This window comes from Coturnix japonica, chromosome 1 (genome assembly GCF_001577835.2).
Source record: "Coturnix japonica isolate 7356 chromosome 1, Coturnix japonica 2.1, whole genome shotgun sequence".
NCBI classification, from domain to species: domain Eukaryota; kingdom Metazoa; phylum Chordata; class Aves; order Galliformes; family Phasianidae; genus Coturnix; species Coturnix japonica.
Window position 1 is genome coordinate 81,923,382 of NC_029516.1, and position 20,951 is coordinate 81,944,332.

At 45.1% G+C, this 20,951-nt stretch overlaps 2 protein-coding genes across 4 annotated transcripts in view; one reads left to right on the top strand and one right to left on the bottom strand.

The window, feature by feature from the left end:
• CRYBG3 (crystallin beta-gamma domain containing 3) overlaps positions 1 to 9,546 on the top strand; it is an 88,191-nt gene extending 78,645 nt beyond the window's left edge. Inside the window, exons 18-22 of the mRNA XM_015878946.2 lie at positions 709 to 848; positions 3,946 to 4,069; positions 5,911 to 6,069; positions 6,534 to 6,693; positions 8,071 to 9,546. Coding sequence (XP_015734432.1) covers positions 709 to 848; positions 3,946 to 4,069; positions 5,911 to 6,069; positions 6,534 to 6,693; positions 8,071 to 8,159 — 672 coding nt within the window. The 3' untranslated portion in view covers positions 8,160 to 9,546. The remainder of the gene's footprint in view (positions 1 to 708; positions 849 to 3,945; positions 4,070 to 5,910; positions 6,070 to 6,533; positions 6,694 to 8,070) is intronic.
• A 381-nt stretch (positions 9,547 to 9,927) lies between these two features.
• RIOX2 (ribosomal oxygenase 2) lies at positions 9,928 to 19,955 on the bottom strand. 3 transcript variants are annotated; one of them, XM_015878969.1, is made up of 10 exons: positions 19,657 to 19,955; positions 17,628 to 18,057; positions 16,081 to 16,200; positions 15,035 to 15,163; positions 13,972 to 14,075; positions 12,006 to 12,108; positions 11,506 to 11,671; positions 11,170 to 11,258; positions 10,768 to 10,878; positions 9,928 to 10,233 (listed from the first exon to the last, which is right to left on the bottom strand). In XM_015878969.1, the coding sequence occupies exons 1-10, from the start codon at positions 19,938 to 19,940 to the stop codon at positions 10,069 to 10,071; spliced, it is 1,701 nt and encodes a 566-aa protein (XP_015734455.1). In that variant the 5' UTR covers positions 19,941 to 19,955; the 3' UTR covers positions 9,928 to 10,068. The 3 variants fall into 3 exon arrangements, with proteins under 3 accessions (XP_015734455.1, XP_015734445.1, XP_015734465.1); XM_015878959.1 differs by having other exon boundaries at positions 19,630 to 19,955; XM_015878979.2 differs by having other exon boundaries at positions 19,667 to 19,778.
• Between the last annotated feature and the right edge of the window lie 996 nt (positions 19,956 to 20,951).

The window sequence follows — 20,951 nt, forward strand, 5'->3', positions numbered from 1 at the left end:
CTGCTGATCTTGCAGCTGCACCACAGTTACACAAGCTGATCTTATTTTCATAATTCTCTCTGCTGTAGAGAAAGGCATAAGTATGTTGCAAGTCTACGTGAGGTTGATGTCTCTACTAATAATGTTAATTATTTCAAGGTTGTCAGAAGAAAAATAGGAACATCTGTAAAAACATGGAAAGCTTTCTGTTCTATTCTGTTGCTTTTAACATCTTTCAGTTTTCAGGTCCCTAAGATGATTCCGGTGAACAAACCACTGAATAGCTAATGGTAACCTGAACACACAGCAGTCTTGTGATTTGCCTCGTTGCTTTGGTAGCAATCTGCAGATCGCCCTGAGAACTGCTGTAACCTGTGCCAGCAGTAAAGAAACAGGATTCTTGAAAAGCAACCAAGAGCCTGATGATCCTGACCAGATCACAGAGAGATTTCTCAAATGCAAACAAAGGCCTCTTTGCGTCTCTAAGTGGCTCATTCTCTGCCTTGTGTCAGTGGGGAATATACTTGGATGACAATGCCACTGATAAATCCAGTATGTTTCAGGCACGTATGCTTTGTTGGGGGATGCACTTCTTCTTTCTTTGCATATACAAGGGAGTGTGATCTCTAACCCTGAGGCAAGTGGGAATGGAACCGAAGTGGTAAAAATCATGCAACTGAAGTTAGACTGCTCTGAGTAAAACATTGCTTTTTTCTCCCCCCTCACCAGGTTTTTGCTGAGCCCTCCCTCAGCCTGTTCGCTCTGGAGTGCTGCAAGGGCAGAGAACTGCACTTCAGCGAACCCGTCAACTCTGTTCTGAATGAAGACCTTCATTTTTATACTCAGTCTGTGTGGGTGAGAAGCGGATTGTAAGTATGGGAGAAATGTCCTTGTTATTTGGGGGGAACTGCAACTAAGTGTGTTTCCCAACAACTGCTGCCTTTTTTCATAGGATGCGTTTTAGATTCTAACTTGTGTGATGTTTCATAATCTTAAAATGTTGTTGAATATGTTGAAATGTTGCTAGATCCACCTTTTGTACCAAGATTCAAAATGAACAAGAGCTCTGGGCAGAGGATGCATTTCGTCCCTGAAAGAACCATCCCTTTATCTCCATGTGTTAGCAAACAGTAGAGCCTGTTCAAGCCAGGAGCCAAAAGTAAATCAGTAAATTCCTGACTCACAGGTAGAGCAAACTCAAACTGCCTTTGTTAACGGGCTGTAAAATACCAGCTGCAAACTGCAGTGATTTATTGTGAGCCACTGCAGTGGCTCAGTGGAGCCTGGCGTGCTGTTCAGCTGCCACAGAGGCAGTGACTTGTGAGAGCAGCTCCGGGCGGATGGGACAGCTGGAGCAGTCATTTGCTTCTGCTGTTTGTTTAACCCCCTGTGACTGGGAACCAACACCTAGGCCCTTCCCTGTGAAAACCATCTGAAGTCTGCAGAAATGCTCTTCCAACCTCTTTCCCATCTCTCCCTTTCACCTCCTGGAGGAGCTCCCAGCTCTGTCTCAGCCAAGTTTCAGGGCTGCGCTTCGACAACAGGAACAGAGAACTTGCTGGGTCTTGTTACTGGAGCTGACTGGAAAGCACTGTCCTTCAAATATGATGCACATTTCCTCTGTGCATTTTTTTTTTAACCCTTTTCCCACCTGTCTCATTGCATTCACATACATGTTGTGTTGAGGGATATGGTTTAGTGGAAGCTATTGGTAACAGGTGAACAGTTGGACTGGATGATCTTTTAGGTCTTTTCCAACTTTGGTGATTCTATGATTCTATGGCTGTAAATTTCTTGAGGGGTTTATGGGATACAAAAGTGTATACAAAAGAAAACAGTGTCAAATTTGAACTACTTGTGCAGCAAACTAATGTGGACAATTTACTGCTTACGTACACCTCTGTTGTGATTTGTATGATGAATTTTTTGAATGCTTCACATCTGGTGCCACCTATGGTCAAAACTCTTCTACAGGTATCTGTGATAACACTGCTTGAGCACTCCTCTGATACTTAGAGATTGGTGCAGAGCCTGAGCCTAATCCAGCACATGCTTCCAGATTAATCATCTGCAGTCGTTGCTTTAGAACTGTGATATCGCTAAGGTTGGAAAAGGCCTTTTACAGCACCCAGTCCGACCCCCAGCCCATCCCCACCATGCCCACTGTCCGTGTCCCTCAGTGGCACATCCAGATGTTTCCTGAACACCTCCAGGGACAGTGACTGCACCACCTCCCTGGGCAGCCTGTGCCAATGCCTCACCACTCTTTTTGAGAATAAATGTTTCCTAATATCCAACCTGAGCCCATTTCCTCTTGTCCTATCACTGGTAAGTAGGAGAAGAGGTTGGCTCCCACTTCACTATAAGGTGACTTGAGGCTCACCATGACAGTGGCAAGCAGCTGCAGTTTGAGGCTGAAGGCAACACATACACATTCCTGGGTGCTGGTTTACTGGAGGAAAGGCTGTCACTGGGAGTAACACCTGACTTATTCCACTTGGGACATATCTCTGTAGAGGTGTTATGATCTATAGTGTATCGTACAAGGGAATGTCTTTGTATGGGCTGTCTCTGCCTTCTCAACAGGTGTGCAGCTGTGGAAATTAATGGCTTTGTCCGTGGAGTTGGTTGTTAAGGAGAAGGGTGAGGGCTTTGGGACTACACTAAAAAAGCATATGAAAGCATGTGAAATGTACCAGTCCTTTCCCCATCTGCCAGTTCGTTTCTGAGCTTTGCAGCCAGATGAGCTGTTTCCATCCCTGCAGAGAGTTGGGGCAGAATAAATACTCACCTGGCTGGACTTCCTCTGAGCTCCCTGTGATGCTCCCCAGGAAGTAGAACTCCACAGCCAGTCCTCATCCTTCACTACAGATAGGGAGCTGAAGGACTAAGGGTGTGATGAGATTGCAGGGAGTCTATGGGATGTCCTAGAACACTGCCTTATCTGTTAGTGCAGTAAGCAGATTTAGAGGGGTTTTGGGCTCCTTGCCCCAGAGCCTACTATCAGCCTTAGACAGATGGCAAAGTAAGATTTATGCAATATGCATAAATAAATATGCGATGGCAACAGTGATACAGCCTCACAATGGGACACCTCACTGTTGGACCATTTCAGTTCCATTGGAGCTCCTTCCAAGCAAGGCTGTGTGTCTGTCTGCTCCCCCAGACATTCAGAAGGGGGGAAGTGCGCTACAGGTGCTGTAAAGTGGCGCTGCTTGTGGTTAGTTTCTTGCTGACTTGATACAAAGCCCGCAGCCATCCCTCTTGTTCTTAGCAGCTGACTTTGTAAAACAGGTAACTGGGGAAACCAGTATTTGCTTTGTGTTCGGATGAGTTAATGAGTCAAACTGTTTAGGTTCACTGTATGTCCAACAATGTCCTGTTGATTGAAACAAAGCTGATCTGTGATCCTGAGGCTGCCTTTGTCAGCAGCAACACAGCAGCTACTGAGCAGATGTCCAGATAACAAGGGATCTGTATGTGCTGGTCCTTGAACTCTGCGTTAAAGGCTTCAGTTGTGTTCACATTCAGATGTATTCACTGCAGTGAAGTCTGTTACATCAGTTTACGGGGTTTGAAGTAAATATTTGTTATGTATTTTTGTGTTCTGGGTAAGTGGAATAGCTTTAGCTGTTAAAAAAGAAAACAAAGCCTGTGGCTTCCTAAGTTCCTAATGCCTGCTCACTGCAGCCAGCTTTATTCCCATCTGCGTTCAAGCAGAGATTGTCAAATCTGTGGGAAAAGCTTGGGGGGAACTTCTAAGTTTGAGCAAGGGAAGAAAAGCATCTTAATTTAGACAAAACAATCAGATGAGTGCTGTCCTGGAGCGCCATAATACAGCTTTGATGGCGTCCCTGCTGTGGGGAGGTCAGGGGACTTTCAAGAGCACAGTCCTGAAAGGCAGCCTGCAATTTAGTTTTGCTGTAGTTAATGTGAAGTCTTCTGTGTTCCGCTTTCTGTATCCAGGTGGATTGCATACGAAGGATGTAATTTCTTAGGAAAGCAGATCCTGTTGGAGCCCGGTGAGATTTCCAACTGGAATGAATACAGTGGCTGGAAAGTAATTGGCTCCCTTCGTCCAGTGAAGCAGGTACTGTTAGAGTCTGTGAGGACAACTTGTTTTAGACCGGGCTTAGTGTAAACTACCCAAGTATAACGCTGCACATAGTACTCCTTCAATCAGGCCAGATGATGACAGCCAGAAGGACATACTGAGAGGTTACTGAAGCAGAAAATTCTTCCACTGGCAGTTACTGAGATCTATATTAGGCTCCTAAAGGGAAATAATTCCTTGCTTCTCAGAGCCAAGCATTAGCATGTTCTCTAGATGCTCTATTTTTACGTTTGCCATATAGAAATGAGAAAAACAATTCTATATTGACTTCTTTTGTGATTAACATAAATGAAAGCAAGGACAAGTTGTTCTGTGCTATAGCCTGGACTTCCAAAAGAAGCAAAGCTTACCCTGTACCACCAGGTTTTCTCTCCCTACCTCACGCCAAGTAATGTTAATGTCACATTCTGCCCCTCTGCCTTTCCAAAGTGCACCAGGTAATAAACACAGGTGAGCTCCGCTGTGTGAACCCAGCCACACACATCTGTGTGAGGGCAACGTCGTGGGAGAGGGGAGGACAGCAATGAGACTGGAAGGGAATGTGAGCAGTGACTCCACTGGAAGAGTTTCCATTAGTTCTGCTTCTCACAGAATACCTTGTCTACACTTAGTGAAAATGCTGCTTTAGTTTTTAAATAATAGATTCAAATGGGGACGTGTTGCATTGAACAACGGGATCATCATCAGCAATAGGTTTGCTTTATAGGCTTTCCCATTGGAAAAGGAAGGCATCCCTTTTTGTATTGCACCAGTGAGTAGCGTTCTAAGTAGTACCTTGTGTATTTTGCTGGGGAGTTGGGGCATTTGGAGCTTGTTTGTATTTGAAATCCTGCAGACTGAGAGCTTCCTTGAGTTCGTGCAGTCAGCTCATTGTGCCTCAACGCTTCTGTGGCATATGGGTGTTTTTTAAGACTGGGATAATTCTACCAGCCTGCACCACTTTCTATTTCCTCCTCCCTTCTGTGTCGAGTCTGCTGGTGCAACAGGGAGTGCAAGAAAAATCTGAACACTTGAAATTCATGCCTCAAGATGGGATGAAACAGTTTGACTCAGTGATTTTGTAAGCTCTCTTCCTTGTAAGAAATAACTATAGGGTATATTTATTAATGCACATTTGTTCATGGATGCTTGGTAGGAGAGAAGCTTTGCTGCCTCTTAACACAGGCTTTGTTTTATTATGGAAAAAAGGAGGTTCACAACTCCCAGAAGAAAAACTATTTGCAAATTGATACCTGGAGGGGGCTGCCCTTCAATTGCTCACTTTCCTCTATTATTTGCTCCAAAATGAGTGAATAATGGAGGAAAAATTCAAACCCCATAGAAGCCCTACAGAGCAGCCTTATTTTCTGAGTAAGCTGTGTAAGCAGTGATACCAGCTGAGTACCATTTTCTGTGCATGTTCAAGAGCAAAGGTGAAACTTCTGTGCCACATATTCCAGTTAATGGCGTTGAACTTGCTGGATATGCAACTCAGCAAGTTCTGCATTCAGAAAATGAAAAGCTTGTGGATTACAGCCCATTTACTGGCCTTGGAGTGAAAGAAATGTGAACTAAAGCCATTTGCATATCACAGGGATTAGTTCTACAGAGATAAATACATTACAGTATACCCTCTCTGCCATTGCTGCTTACAGCTGTTTATATGTGAGAAACATTTAGTTCTCTCTTAACATGCACATTCACTTCAACTAAAAATAGCATTTAACATCATCTGGAACTGGGAATGCAGCAATTTAGAAGGCTGATGTAAGATGGAGACGTTCTCCCATCAGCTCTTGCAGTCTGTGTGATATGACTCTTCCTTCGCACCATCGCAGCCAGCAGTGTACCTCCGAATCAGGAACCGAGCCCAAGGCAAATACCTGACAGTAGCTGGAAGTCCGGCAGATGTAAGAGCGACATCAGTGTGCGTGTCTCCATACAACAGCAAGGATACTCAGATCTGGCACTACTGTCGTGGGCTCTTCAAATCCAAGGTGAGTTTCCAGATGCTGGAGTGTGTTATTTCACCTGCATTTCCACAAGAACACAACTTGCTGTGTAGATTTCCCCATTAACACCAGGGTCACTTTTGGTTTTTCCTATGCATCTTGAACCAAAACTCCTGTAGGCCAAATGTTCCTACTGTGTATGGACAGATTTGCTCTGTCTCTTTGGCAAGCTGGATGGGCAGCTTTTCACATCTGGCACTGATGCTCCTGAAAGTAGGAACCTGGTTTTCTCAAAGTTTTATTACCTTTGAAGAATTAAGAATTTCTCTGGAAGGGAATATATGAAGACCTTCTGTGATCGAGTGATCAGTCAACTGCTGAATAATCTGCTCTAAGCTTAGTTGCCACAGTGGTTACTGCAGTGCACTCAGTGCCTGGAACAGAACCAAGTCAGACACAAAAACAAGGCTTTGTGGTGGCTGGATCTCACTTGTCTTCTTGCTTCTCAGGTTAACGATGCCTGTCTGGATGTCATTGGTGGCAGAGATGTGCCAGGGGCCAAAGTCGCGCTCTGGGCAGAACACGGGAAGGAGAGGCAGAAGTGGAGACTCAATGAGGATGGAACCATCAGTTCATACCTCAGTGACCAACTGGTGCTTGATATTAAAGGTATTTTAAAAACAAAGTAGATGAACAAAAAAACAAAACTACTCACATGTTTTAAATGCAGCATTCCTGCTTATCTGTACCTAAGTGCTGAATCCCCTCCATCATCTCACCAGTTTTATATTCAGCTGCTTGGCAGAGGGACAAGAAACAGTCTATGGAGGAGAAACTTATTCTTATATCCCAGAGGTTTATACAGTAGTGCTAAGAGCAAGAAATAGCATTACAGAAGACAAAATAGGGAGAGAAGAAGCAAATGAGAGAATTAATGTGCCTCAGCAAGAGAAATACTCACTCCTTGTGTTTTCAGACTTGTTCAAACTCCCGTTGCTTAAGTCCTCATCCTGCTGACCAACTATGCCAGAACCACCTATGAAGAGAAATCCCAAATGCTTGTACTGCTGGCAGTTCTGACAGTAAGAAAGCTGTGCTGCCTGGGTTACTGCACAACCTGATGTTGCGCAGGGATGAATTGAGAGAACTTGGCTTGTTTAGTTTGGAGAAGAGAAGGCTCCGGGGAGACCTCATTGTGGCCTTCCAGTACTTGAAGAGAGCGTATAAACAGGACGGGGAGCAGCTGTTTACAAGGGTGGACAATGATGGGACAAAGGGGAATAGTTTTAAAAACTGAGCGGGGGGGGGGGGGGGGGTTACGTTAAGAGATTAGGAGGAGGTGGTGGCGCACTGAAACAGGTTGCCCAAGGAGGCTGTGGATGCCCCATCCCTGCAGGCATTCAAGGCCAGGCTGGGTGTGGCTCTGGGCAGCGCCTCGGTCTGGTGGTTGGCGACCCTGCACATAGCAGGGGGGTTGAAACTGGATGATCTTTATAGTCCTTTTCAACCCAGGCCATTTCATGGCTTTACTTTAAAGTGAGAGTGGGGAGTACCATTTGATTGCTCTTTAGAGCACAAATTTCTTTCAGTGAATTTTTATTTATGGCATGATAAAAAAAGGCACCGTTCCTTCTATGCTGCATGCATTCCAAGGAGACAAAGTTTAAGGACTAAGTAATTCTGGGGTTGAAGTGGGTATTCAACACTAACTAATCTCCCAGATTCTGTGTGTTTTCACTGTAGCAATACGTAAGTTAAAAATGCTCCCACACAGACACAGTGGGAACAGAGGAGCTGCTAAAGCAAAGTACCTTTAGCAGTCACGCTTCTGTGCATAAAGGTACACTGGGGACTCTGCTTCTGAACTAACAGAGCTCCTCAGGGCTTCAGCTGACAAATGAGTTTGAAAGGAGACGAACAGCAGCAGAAGTGCAAACACTGCCCCATCCCTCACAGCATTTCTGTCTCTCAGCTCATTTTCCTACTTAGCGGCCCTTTGCAAAGACTCTGTTGAGACTCCCTGCCTTTGTTTGCTTTATGTTTCAGGGGGAAATTACTATGACAAGAATCACATCATTATGAATGAGCCAGAAGAGGACAAACGTTCACAAAAATGGGATATTGAAATACTGTAAAACCCAGCACAGAGATGGGCCTTACGTGGTTTATCAACACCTGGAGGAAAAAAGAAAGCTACTACTGAAGTCATGCACCACTGGAACCTTACGCAGTAAATCCTGTCTTCCTTCACTCAAAGCACCAACTCCTAAACTGGCTGAATTTGCACAGACCTGGAGGGTGTGAGGCTAAGCTTATGTCTTTCCCCTGGGGACTGAACTCCGAGCTGAGCCTTTGAAGGCCACTGCTATGAAAGTTAATGTTAGTCTTCATTGGAAGTCTTAAAGCAGATGCAGAAGGCTAACAAAAGCTTTGTAGGACATGAACTGCAAGGGATAACGCGGGAAAGGCTCTTTAAGAAATACTATTTCTTTTCTCTCAAAAAGCAATGAAAGCCCATTCTTCCAAGGGAAACAGTTGAGGCTCAAAGTGAAACTGAATCTCAACCCCATACCTCCTGCTAAAGTGCAATTTATTTTGCTTAAGAGACAAATTTAAACTGGAACTCCCAGCTCAGTGCACAAAATGGGGCAATAAGGCAGCCTGACTTTTACCTCCCTTGTGTTACAGGTAGGCCCAGGTCTTAATTTTTTCAGCAATACCAAATTTCTGAGTTCAGGAACTTCTTTTGCAGAGCTGTGGGCTGTTTCCAACCCCTGAAATGGTGAGTTATCTGTGAAGATGCCCTTTAATATTCAGGCTAAAATGCACCTAGGCAGAGTACAAGCTACCCTGGGGTCAGGTTAGGTTGAAAAAGAACGCCTTCCTCATACAGGACTGATGAGGCAGAGGAGGAACTGCAGTCACCCATAGGGCTGCTAACACCTGAAATGTGCTCCTCAGCTCCCTGCTGTCTTCATTGGACTTCTGTGTCACTCAATGAATCTACTTCATGGATTAGATATTTTCTTTCCTAATTTGTTTATTCAGGGTATGGTGTTTCTATTTCAGGAGTTAAGCTAAGGAACTTGAGTTTCCAAAAGCAGTAAGCGTTCCTATGCACTTAAACAGGATTTTACCTTAAAGAGAAACACACAGCCCTGTTTGCCACAGAAATAAAATATATGGATGTCTATTTTTGTACAAAATTGAGTTCTATAGTGTACTATTTAAAAATAATTAAAAATACCTGTGTACTTGCACTTACTATTTTGCATTCTAAAGCTATTATAAACCTGCTGTTATGGAACTCCACATGTATGTATATATTTCTACAACGAAAGCACCTGCCCTGCTTTTTATAATGTAAATCAGTATATCCAGCATTCTCCATGTGACTCACTTTCCATGTGCGATTTCAAAGCCTGGCTGGAAGGTTCTGGTCTTTCAGGCCAAGAGCACCTAAATCACATGGGGTGGTGTCCCAGTGCTTCATAACCAAGTAAATCAGGCCTTTGTACTTCAGAGATCTTCCATGTAAAATGCCAAGCATGTATATTTTAATTGTATAAAAGTTTTTAGGAGGACGCTTTTGTTTGTTGGTTTCTTCTTTGCCAGCAGATACCGTGTGCACCTGGAAAGCACTTAGTTTCAAATGGCCGATAAAGGGAAGTAGGTTGAGATATTCAGCAGAACACAATGCTGCTACATGTAGATCTTAAAGTATCCAAATATGTGCAATAGTCCCATCAGAATCCACTCAAAGGAGATGTGAAGATCCTTATTTCTAAGAGTAGCACTAATCTGGCAATTAGAGGTAAGCTACTTCCACTGTTATATTTCTGAGCAGCTCACCTGTTGTTGAGACACCCACTTACCCACAGCAGGAAGGGAACTAGGAGAACATTCAGCAGCAGATGGTAGCAAAGTATATTTATACTGCAACACACCACTGGCTGTACAAACTAAGGTTGGATGCAAAGAAATAAAATGAATTGGATAAACCTTTCTCTTAGAGATTCCATGAGGAGCTAATTCACAGAAGCATTAAAAAACTTCTATTAGACATTCAGTCCACAGTGCCAAGGCCAGGTTTTCCTTCTCTTCAGCTGAGGTAAGTTTGAGCTCTTTCACACTGACAGTGCTGCCACTCCAAATCTGCTTCAATGCATCCAGGTATGACAGAGGAAAGCGCAGTCCATGAGGAGTTTGCTGAGAGGGAAAAAGAAATGGGGGAAGAGAAGTCACTTGAGCTGTGTGCAGCAGCACATCCATTCTAACCAACAGGAGGGCAGGATGTAGGTGCTGATCAGCAGCATTCCTTTCCCACTTCACATGAGGATCTCTGCATTCTGCAGATCAGCATCACTCTGGCAATTTTCTTAATAAATGGAAATACAGCTGGAATATCTTCTAACATGAAGGGTACGCTTACATGTTCCAGCACCCCTTACTGAGGCAGGGAGACCTAAGGTGCATATCATCCTACCTGAAGAAGACCATCCCTACCCACAGGTTGTTTAAGGGGATATTTTATCATGGCTGGAGACATTAAAGACAGGAAAATAGATGTATTTGGGCTGGTCTCTTCTCACTGGTGACAGGACGAAGGGAAATGGCCTCAAGTCGTACCAGGGTAAGTTTAGGTTGGATATCAGGAAAAACTTCTTTACAGAAAGGGTTGTTAAGCACTGGAATAGGCTCCCCAGGGAGGTGGTTGAGTCACCATCCTGGGATGTGACAAACCTGTGCTCCGTCCTCGCTACCAGTATCATTGCCATCCATCCCCATCATGTGAGTTTCTCTCCTGTTCTTTAAGGAATGATAGACATACACCATTTCCTTGCGAATTTCATCCTAAGAGACAGCAGGAAGGAAACAGTTACTTTTTAATGATCTGCCCCATCTGACCTTAGATAAAAACCACACAACTGCTGTGCAGAACATGGACTACATTTAGTTCTGTAGGTCTCACGCAGAAGGCAAGAAGGTGCCATAGTGCTACTTGAAAACAACCTCACAGTCTCCTACCAGATCCCACTGGGACACAGTACCCAACCAAGCTCTACCTGCACGACCCTCTGAGACAGATCAGTACAACGGACCACAGCCTGAAGCACAGAAAGGTGGCCCAGGGGTTGTACTCACAGAATCCTCTTGATCTGGCTCCACTGTAATTACAGCGTGATCCCTGAACTGCAGTCTGATCTTGCTGTCTAATTTTGGCAGTTTTCCACCTAAAAAAGCAATTGGAAAGGAAGGAAACCATATAAATGGTGCAAAGTGGCCCTGCTGCACCCTGCTCTCCCAGCCACTCTCTAGTACTTAGATTATTTGTTATGTTCTCACCAGCTGTCTCAAACAAAGCTTACACTAGACCACAATCTCTGCCTGCCTTAAAACACAGAAATCATTAAGGGCAGAGACAGCAACAGCACCGCCATCACATCAGCAAAAGGAGCTGGTGTAAAATTCAAAACCCACCTGGAGTTAAAGAGTCAGAATCGCATCCCAAGCACGGTGGCAAACGGTTCATAATGAAATCCTTCCTCATGTCAGATGATCTCAGTTCTCCAGTGTTCTCCAGACGGTCCGCAAGCATTCTCAGAATGCTACTTAGTTTTTTTGTTGAGTCTGCTATATCCACCTGCTAAACGTGCACACAGAATTTCCTTTCACTTGAATTCAAGCTAAACCGAGATATTCCTAATGAAAGAGGTGCGGTAATGAAATAATCTGGCAAGACAGAAGATTGTGGTGCTCAGAGATATGATTTAGCAGAGGGGTGTTAGAGTTACAGTACACTTGAGCTGGACCAAACCTCCAAACGGTCACCCTGAAGTCCTCAAAAGAAGTGGCTGTACTGCCAGACAAGACAGCACCTTGGCACTGAGCTCTCAGAGCAGACCAGTAAGACCTGAGCTTGCCTCAGTGCTGAAGTTCCAGCCGGATGCACTGCTTTTCCCTCAGACCTGCCCACTTACCATAAGCAGTTTCCTTGGGATGCTTGTCCGCAAGGCCACATCCTCTTTTGCAGTACTGAATACAAGGCCAGGAATTGCATCCAGTAAGAAGTCTCCCCAGGAGCTGCAGGACAGGAAGAAAATAATCATTACTACAACAGCTGCTCTGAAGCAAAACAGGCTTACTTTCTTTTTGTGTGTTGGGCAGTATCGTTTCACACGCTTTTGAAGCATTTCTATTGCTGCAAGGAACACATCCTGGGCTATCAACATCCCACATCAGCAACTACCTTCAGGTAGCCATTACTGTGACAAACTGCCCTGCTTATAACAAATGCCACCACGCTTGTCTTCCTGCCTCAGGACGAGGCCTGGACAAACCTCACCCCAGCACACAGTGCAGCCCCTTTGGGCTCAGAGCCTAAGATTCCTCAAGGTGCCATTCCATCAGCACTGGGAGTGCTGAGGAAGTACCGAGGAACTGCCCTTAACCCACATAAGGCCATCGGGTCTCCAGCAACCCTGTTATAAAGAACTTGTCTGTCCGACACTACCTGACACACAACTTTGTATGGATCACACTGGGCAAAACCTGTTCTGCAGACCCAGGACCATTCCTGCACACCAGTGTATCACAGAACCCTCTTCCATCAGCACACCAAAGCACAGTTCCCATGGTGTCACTCTCCTGTCTGTTCTGTTTGCTGCACCAGGGATGAGAAAAGCACCAGGCCAACGGCAGGAAGGTGGTGTTCCAACAAAGGACGGGGGGCAGGAGGTGAAGCAGCACTTCAGCTCGGGTGTGCCTTCAAACAAAGGCAACACAGCTCAGCACTAACACTGCCACCTAGAGAATAAAGGAAGTCAAACGCTGCAGCAGCCATCAGTGTTGATGGAAAATAACTTTTTGCCTTCTCATCAGAAGAGTGTAAATTAAAATCAGTAGAACCCATTTTTGATGATGGACTCACACAGCTTCACCTCAGCCTTGCTCCAATGCAGAGAACTGCCCGTGTTAAGAGTTACCAGCAGCGCTGACATCCCGGCCTTACAGAACGATACACCTCCTGGTTAGAAACGCATCTTAGATGCATCTAGAACAGGCCAAAACTTGTTCTGCCCTATGCTGTGCCAACAGAAATCCCTCCCAGTTCCTAACACAGGCCAATGGCTCCAAACACACCACAGGACAACAGCTGACTGGGCTGCAGCAGCACTTCCATGCATGATGAAAAGGCTTCAGTGGGCACAAGCATTAGAAACATGTCAAAGGAAATCTGACTTGCGTGCATGGGGTAGGAGATGGAAAACACAGATAAGCGGAAAACACAAAGCAAAGGAAGAATGTGCTGCAAGTCCATCAGAACAGGTGTGGGTGACTATGAAACGTGGGAGAGGAGATGAAAGGAGCAACCCCTGACTCTGTCTCTGGATTATGAAATGCACGGCGACTTCAGCCACTGCTGAGAGATTTTTCAACGCGACAGTGAGCTTCCTGCTGTAATATTCCCTTCCACATTAAAGTCTGTTGATGATAAACAAAGTAGCCAATTAATACGTCACTGAGTTTGCTGAATAAAAAGCTTGAAGCGGCCTTGTGTACAAGGAAGCGTTTCCCTCCTGTTTCCTCCAACCTCCACAACTGGAATTACAGCTACATGAACACTGGCCTAGATTCTGTCACTAACAGCAGGGCACGTAGGTGACAGTGGGGCACCTGCACATATTCCATTCCACTGCATTTCTACAAGGAAATGCCATGCCCTAATCCGTGCATTACCTCACAGACAAACAAAAGACAGAAGGGCTGAATGGAATAAGCACAGAAAAGAGCTCAGCAGAGTTCAATACGAGGTTATATTTTAACAGCAAGACATCACTTCTTTGAAACATGGGCTTCAGGCCTGCACTATTCACACACATCACCTGGAAGATGAAAGCCACTGTCAGAAAAGCAACACAATGAGGAAAAGTGAGGAGGAATTACTTGTTTTGGTAGGTACTGATGGTCACGTGTGTAGAATGAGATATCCCAGGAGGTGTGTCAGCTTGGTGAATCGTCCCTCTTGGGAAGTACAGCAAGTCACCTGGCTGCAAGAAAAGGAATTGATACATTCAGGGCACGGTCTAAATTAAATCCCCAGACGGATACACTTTAGACCAGGCGGTCAATGTAAGAGAGAAGTGTGCAACACGCCACTGAAGTCCAGCCCAACATGTTGTGGAAAGGAAAAAAGGAATTGTAACTCACTAGGCTTTGCATCAAGCAATACTTCCTGACCACTGAAAACCACTGTCAGATTGCAGAGCCAGTAAGGTCAGCACCATTACAACATAGAACACTGTTCCTACACTACCTACTTCCACAGGTAAGTCTGGACACAGGAAAAAAGTGGCACCTTGCCCACACAGGCCCTGCTGATGGGACACAAGGTAGGGAAACTAAGGAGGCTTTTGAAACAGGGCAGTGCTGTCTGCTGGTAAGTGACCCCCTTCTGAAGTACAACTATATAAACCACAACAGGACAAGTACCAAATCACAGAATGACCCGGGTTGGAAGGGACCTCAAGGATCATGTAGTTCCAACCCCCCTGCCTGGCAGGGCCACCAAACATACACATTTACTAGATCAGGTTGCCCAGGGCCCCGTCCAACCTGGCCTTGAACACCTCCAAGGACGGGGCATCCACAACCTCCCTGGGCAGCCTGTTCCAGGGCCTAACCACTCTCCTAGTGAAGAACTTCCCCCTAACATCCAACCTAAATCTTCCCACTTTCAACTTAAATCCAAATATCCAGCCATCAGAAAGGCTGTATTCATTAGCCCTCATTAAACGCTCTTTTTTATTCCAAATAACAAGATACAGCCCAACATTTAATACTCAGGTTTGGAAAAAGAAAAAAAAACAACGTAAGTCAATACAATCTTTTAGTTTACGCTTTTGCTCATCAGTCAGGCATAACATATGTCATAGATTCACCAGAACAGTGACAAAACTTTGCCAAAGTGTACTAGTGCACAAATGGACCAGCAGTTCAATTATAATACCTTTAATATGAATTCATGCGTGGGATTCCCAATCCTATCTTCTGATTCCACATTATATTCCCGAGCTAAGGGCACCGTTGGTTTATAGAGCCGCCAATGCTTCTCGCCTTCCAGCTGGAGGATGAACACCTGCAAAGGGCCATAAATCCAAGCGCACAATGAAGCTTTGCTTCCCCCCTACGCATTCAACTCATCAGAAGTGTTAAGGCATCACCTTACTTGGAACGTGAATGGAACCATGCCAGAAACCAGAGACAGAAAGCAAACACAGTGACATAGGGTGCCTCTCTGACAGCAGAAGAGACATATTTCATCTGCCCTGCGCTCAGCTACAGCACAGGGAGCAGGATTCCTCTCCTGAGGAATCTATAGATGTCTACAATGCAGAAATTTACATCAGAAGTATTTTTTAGGCCTCGCTTAGAGAAAATGGGAAGAAAACCTGTGAAGTAAGATCTGCTTTACCCGACCTAAGGTAGGAGGCTCTTGGAAATCCCCATTTCTCCCTGATTACTTCAAAAGGCATTAGACGACTAATTTAAAAGTAGCATCTACCACACAGATGTTCAGAATATTAGGTGGTAGAGCTCTTATTACCAATGACTGACACCCAGAGCACCTTAAACGCCTTGGGGTGCTGTGAGCTATGAGGGCTAATGACATCTGTCATAATCTGCAGGTTCTAGAGCTGCTAAAGAAAAATGAAATGTACGTATTTAACATGGGGGGGGGAGAAATGGTACCACAGCCCAACTTCAAGAACTGCTTTTTTAATGCACTGGTTATTTGAATGTTTCTTTTAGAAGCACAATGTATGTGATATCGCCATAAGACACCTCAGTACCCATTCAGTAAAAGTAGAGAGGGGGAAAAACAACAACCAACCAACCATAAAGAAACACTTGTAGTTTTATAACTTCTCAGTGGAAAAACATTTTTCTGTAAGAAATTACTTTATGAGAGAGGGGAAGAAAAACAACATAGAGACAGTACCCTGCCACCAGCAAAAACCCATGTATAGTCCCACAGACAACGTGCTGCCCTACCTCGACATCATCGTAGTGAGGGGGAAGGCCCTGGGACCCCTGCGGAGTAATATAGACATTTGACCCAACCAGAGACCCGAAGTAGCACTCCAGCTTCTCTTGAATCTTCCACAGCTCCTCCTGCAAAAAGAAAAGGCCATGTTACTGCTGGACAGCTCAGCCAGCCTGGCTGCTGCCCAGCCCACAGCCTCCCTGACTACTCAGGGGTTCTTCTAGGGAAGAACCAATTGAGACAGTGAGGCTGGGAAGGGATTGACAGGGCTAAGCACAGAGGGAAATACACCAACCACCATCTCATGAATAACAAAACACCTTGAAACATATGCATGACTTGCATTATACTCACTACTACCAAAGAGCCCACACAAAGGTTAGAGACCTTTTTGCAGTGACTCCAATTGCAACACTTTGCAGGTACACAATCATGAAGGTAAAGCATCTCTAACATGTCTTTTTTATATCACTTAGATATATTGTAGCACACATATCAGTTTATTTGTGTGTGGAATAAGCCACAGATTTAGAGACATTCAAAGCAAGCACCTTTGGTATCTTTCAATCTGTTAGAACTACTTTGCTCCTCCACAACTGAAGATGTACATTAAAATTTAACGGATGCATGTCAAGAGATGCTTCTAAACAACTTCAAAGCACAAAGCTAGTGAGGTGCATCACAACAGATGCTGGAGAGTGCTGATAAGACTTCACCTTCCCCTCATTACCACTCATCTGTACTAACAGAGGCAGCAGTTACAAACACCATCACCACACCACCACAAAACCTTCTAATAGCCAGACCTTTAATTCATCTGCTGGCTTTAGTTAGGCAAAATGAAGGCGCCAAAATGGTAGGCTTTTCAGGAGTTAAGAGCTGTACATTCCTGTCCTTAGAAAATACTTCTTCATTAAATTGCAGACACCACAGGACAGAAAAGAACGACTTGAATCCAATCATAACCACCTGAGTCCTTGACACAACTGTGCAGACACCACTGCCTCGTTCTGAATGCTTCCGATTGGAGAAGCATCAAGAACAAAAAAGAGAACAATCACCAAAACTGAGGTACAAACCCATGGTACAATTCAAAGCCAATTCACTGGAAAGTACTCTGGGGTCCTGCAAATATATTACATTATTTTACACCTTACCCTCCATTAAACTGCCATAAATGCTCTATTTGCACATGAGAACAATGAGACAAACACAAAAGCAGATGGTGATAAATAATCATCAACATCATGCACTCAGATCTGTTTGAATTTTTATGTGACAAAGCAAATCCTTAAAAGAGAATACTTAATTTTATAGCATAACTCAGATTTTTTTTCTTGCTGCAGAGCACTGAAACACAATGGGCAGTGAAAAATAATAAAGCATGTTTTAATTAATACAGCTTATATATAGGTTTCAGCAGGCCACCGATGTCAGCTCCTTCACCCGGACCTTCTGGAGGCAGAGACAAAGCTCTGTCCAGCATGCCTCAAGCAAAACACACTGCATTACAAAATGCACATTAGCTTTACTTAAACCCGTGAAATAACCCAACCTTAAACCTCTGAGGCTGATGGAACTGTACGGTTGCCTTTTTCTGGTCGAAGTCCTTCTTCAGTTGTGCATAATTCACTTTGCCTTCTTTATTTAAAACCTTCTTTTTTCCATTCACACATCTACAGATATTAATATCACGCCCATAGTACAACCCTTGGCTGCACAGCTCCTTCAGATCTGACAGCTGGAAGAGGGACTGGTAGTAAGCAGCCAGCAGGGGATCGTTTCTCTGAACGAGCAGTGGCTTTTCTTCCCAGTACTCCTTGAAAAACACCTCTGGTTTGATGGGAGAGATCAGGCTTGCAAAGAGGCTGTCTGGGCTCTCAAAATCCATGACTGATGGCAAACAAGCTGCTTCCCTCTTTGCTCGTTTGGACTGCACTTCCATCCCCACCTCAGCATGCTTCCCTCCCTTCTTGGGCATGGTCCTGTTCAAGAGGAGAGAGACACAACAGTCAGCCAGCACCATAACCTCACGGGCCTTGCACAGCTCCTCCTGCCTTCTCCAGTGTGGTACAGAAGCACATTGGGAACAGTTCTACTTTCAGTTGCTCACTATTCTTTCCAAGTGGCAGAAAAGAGAATACCCCCAGCAGACCTCCAACCAGCTTTCTGTTCTGCTGTCGCTCACAGAAACACCAATCCCACATCTGAATCTATACAGTAAAATTGTTTTTTTTAATAGCTCAGATGTAAGAGGTTTAATAACATGCAAAAGGGTGCAGAGGGATAAAAGATAAGCTTGCACCTTATTGCTGCACAGTTACCAGAGTGCAGCTCTAGCAGTACCTACAAAGCAGGCGAGGGAACACCTGTGCCAGAATCACAGCACACACTTGGAGCACAACAGGCAGCAATATCAAGGAGGGAAACATGGGAACAGCAAGGACAAATTTAAGAGCTGGTTGTTGAGAGAAAGCACCAAAGAATTGAAAAAGCCAAAAGCATCCACCTTGTGCAGAGAGCACCTGCCCACATCTCAGCCTCTCTGTAGTATCTGTACTGCATTTGGCACAGCCAGCTCTGGTGAAACTAAGTTTACACAAGAGAGGGAATGCTTTAGGGCCTCTCTGTGCCATCACAGCAAAACGAACAGTGGTAAGGCTCTGCCTTCATCTCCACACAGTTGTCAAACTGTGTGGTTTACGTAGACTATAAAGAGAGCTTTTTAATCAAAACATAAGCAGTTAAAGTTGGAAGTTATTTGCTTTGTTTTTTTTCCAGACAAGTAATCTGCTTGTATACTGTTATATAAAAATAATTAAAAACAAACAAACAACTGCCTGCAAGCCTCTGGTGTCTGGCTAACTGCAGCTAGAGGCCTGTCTGAACACATCTGTGAACCAGTAAGAGCAGCCTCAGCTGCTGCTGCTTTCATTCTGAAGTAGAAATCATGGCTTTGCTCTCAAAAAATACATGCTCTCACGCTTTTATTTACACAGATCCCTTATCATAGAAAGACAAAAGTTGGAAATGATCACTAAGATCACCCAGCCTACTATCCACATCCCTCAGGGCCACAGAAACACAGCCTCTTGAACACCTCCAGGGATGGTGAGACCTCTGCCTCCTTGGGCAGCCTGTGCCATTGCACTACCACTCTTATGGAGAAGATTTTTGTCCTAATATCCAACCTGGACCTCCCCTGGCCCAACCTGAGGCCATTCCCTCTCATCACTGTTACCTGGGAGGCCAAACCCCTCCTCTCACAGCTTCCCTTCAGGCAGTTGTAGTGAGCAGTGAGGTTCACTATTCACTCCCCTGAGCCTCCTCTTCTCCAGACTGAACAATCCCAGCTCCCTCAGCTGCTCCAAAAAGGACTCGTGCTCCAGACCCCTCACAGCTCCACTGCCCTTCTCTAGACAGGCTCCAGGGCCTCCATGCCTTTCTCGTAGCGAGGGGCCTAAAACCGAACCCAGCACTGCAGTGCGGAGCACAGGGGAAGCACACTCCAGTACACGTACACACACAGCCCCCAGCTCCCTCACACAGCAGACAACCTCACAGCTACGGCAGCTCCCGCATACAGCGTCTCACCGCGAGTTCCTCCGGCAGCCGGGAGCCACACGTGGCTACTATGAACGCTTCTTCCGCCGCGTAGAGCAGCAGCAGCAGCACAACCACGTGCAGAGCTCACCCGACCCGGACGCTCCGCTCCCCCTGCCCGGCGCTCAGGCCGCGGGGCGGAGCTGGGGGAGGTGTTCAGCGGCCGCCGCAAAATGGCGGCTGCGTTGAAGGGCTGTACTATGTGCTGGGTGAGAGCTTTGCTCTGCTTCATAGGTAACGAGGTGCCTGGGTTATATCTTGTCATGGCTTACACCTGGCACATGGTGGTTGTTTAGTGCTGCTCCTCTCTGTGGTTGGTTTGCTCTTCACACAGAAGTAATTCCCTCCCTTGTGCCCCGCCAAACAAACACTGTGATTCAGGGATGGTTTTGCATTCCTTGAAGTGCCAAAACTCCTATCTCCTCAATGGAGAAAATGGCGCAATATAATACGCAGAAGAAGGGATAGGGGGAGGGGGGAGAGAAAAGTGAATGCAGTTCATCATATTCAGACCTTGTGCCTTAACTTGGATCGCTTTGGTCTCCCAAAGCATCGTGGTCTCTTGGCCATGAAATGCAGGTGGAGCACTGTGGTAAGCTTTGCTGGGCTGAAACTAAGACTACCCCAATTGTGCAAACACTGACATTTCCCCGTCAAGTATTTTCCTTCACTGGGCTGTCACTTCAGAAGAGAAGATATTCACAAAATATCGAATTCCTTCCACAAAAATTACAAGGCTTTGAAGAGTGAAGCAATTCTCCACTTCACTGTTCAAGAAACATCTGGATGTTGTGTTGATGAATATGATTTAGCCGGGAAGTATTGGTAATGGTTGGACTAGATGATCTTCTAGGTCTTTTCCAACCTTAATAATTCTGTGATTCTGTGATTCCAGAGTTGGAAGTTTGCAGCTCCATTGCCTGCATTTACACTTCCAGGATGTTTTCTTAATACAGATGGGTGTAGCAGCAGAGACTAAATATAGGGAGGCCACATCCTGCTCTTCAGCTGCAGACAAGGAGCCATTAGACACTGTTATTTCGAACAGTCCACAAAGTACCACCAGTGTAACTGCTCAAATACCAGCAGGGTGAACGCAGGGTGTCCAGATAACCTGACCACAAGTATTTATTACCATCCCTTTACGGAAGGTAAAACAAACTTCAAAAGAAGGTCATGTGGATTTTAGTCAGGTAATGCTCAGGAAGCCCTCTAAGCAAAATAATAATAGTAGTGTTAGTAATATAATGTAATAAAATACATTTTAAAGTTATTT

Coding starts and splice junctions, on each gene's coding strand:
- RIOX2 (XM_015878959.1), bottom strand. CDS start 19,940: ATGACAAGATATAACCCAGGCACCTCGTTACCTATGAAGCAGAGCAAA. Junction 11,672..12,005: donor TCCCAAGGAAACTGCTTATG/GTAAGTGGGCAG, acceptor GTGCACGTTTAG/CAGGTGGATATAGCAGACTC. Junction 11,259..11,505: donor TTCTGACTCTTTAACTCCAG/GTGGGTTTTGAA, acceptor TTGCTTTTTTAG/GTGGAAAACTGCCAAAATTA.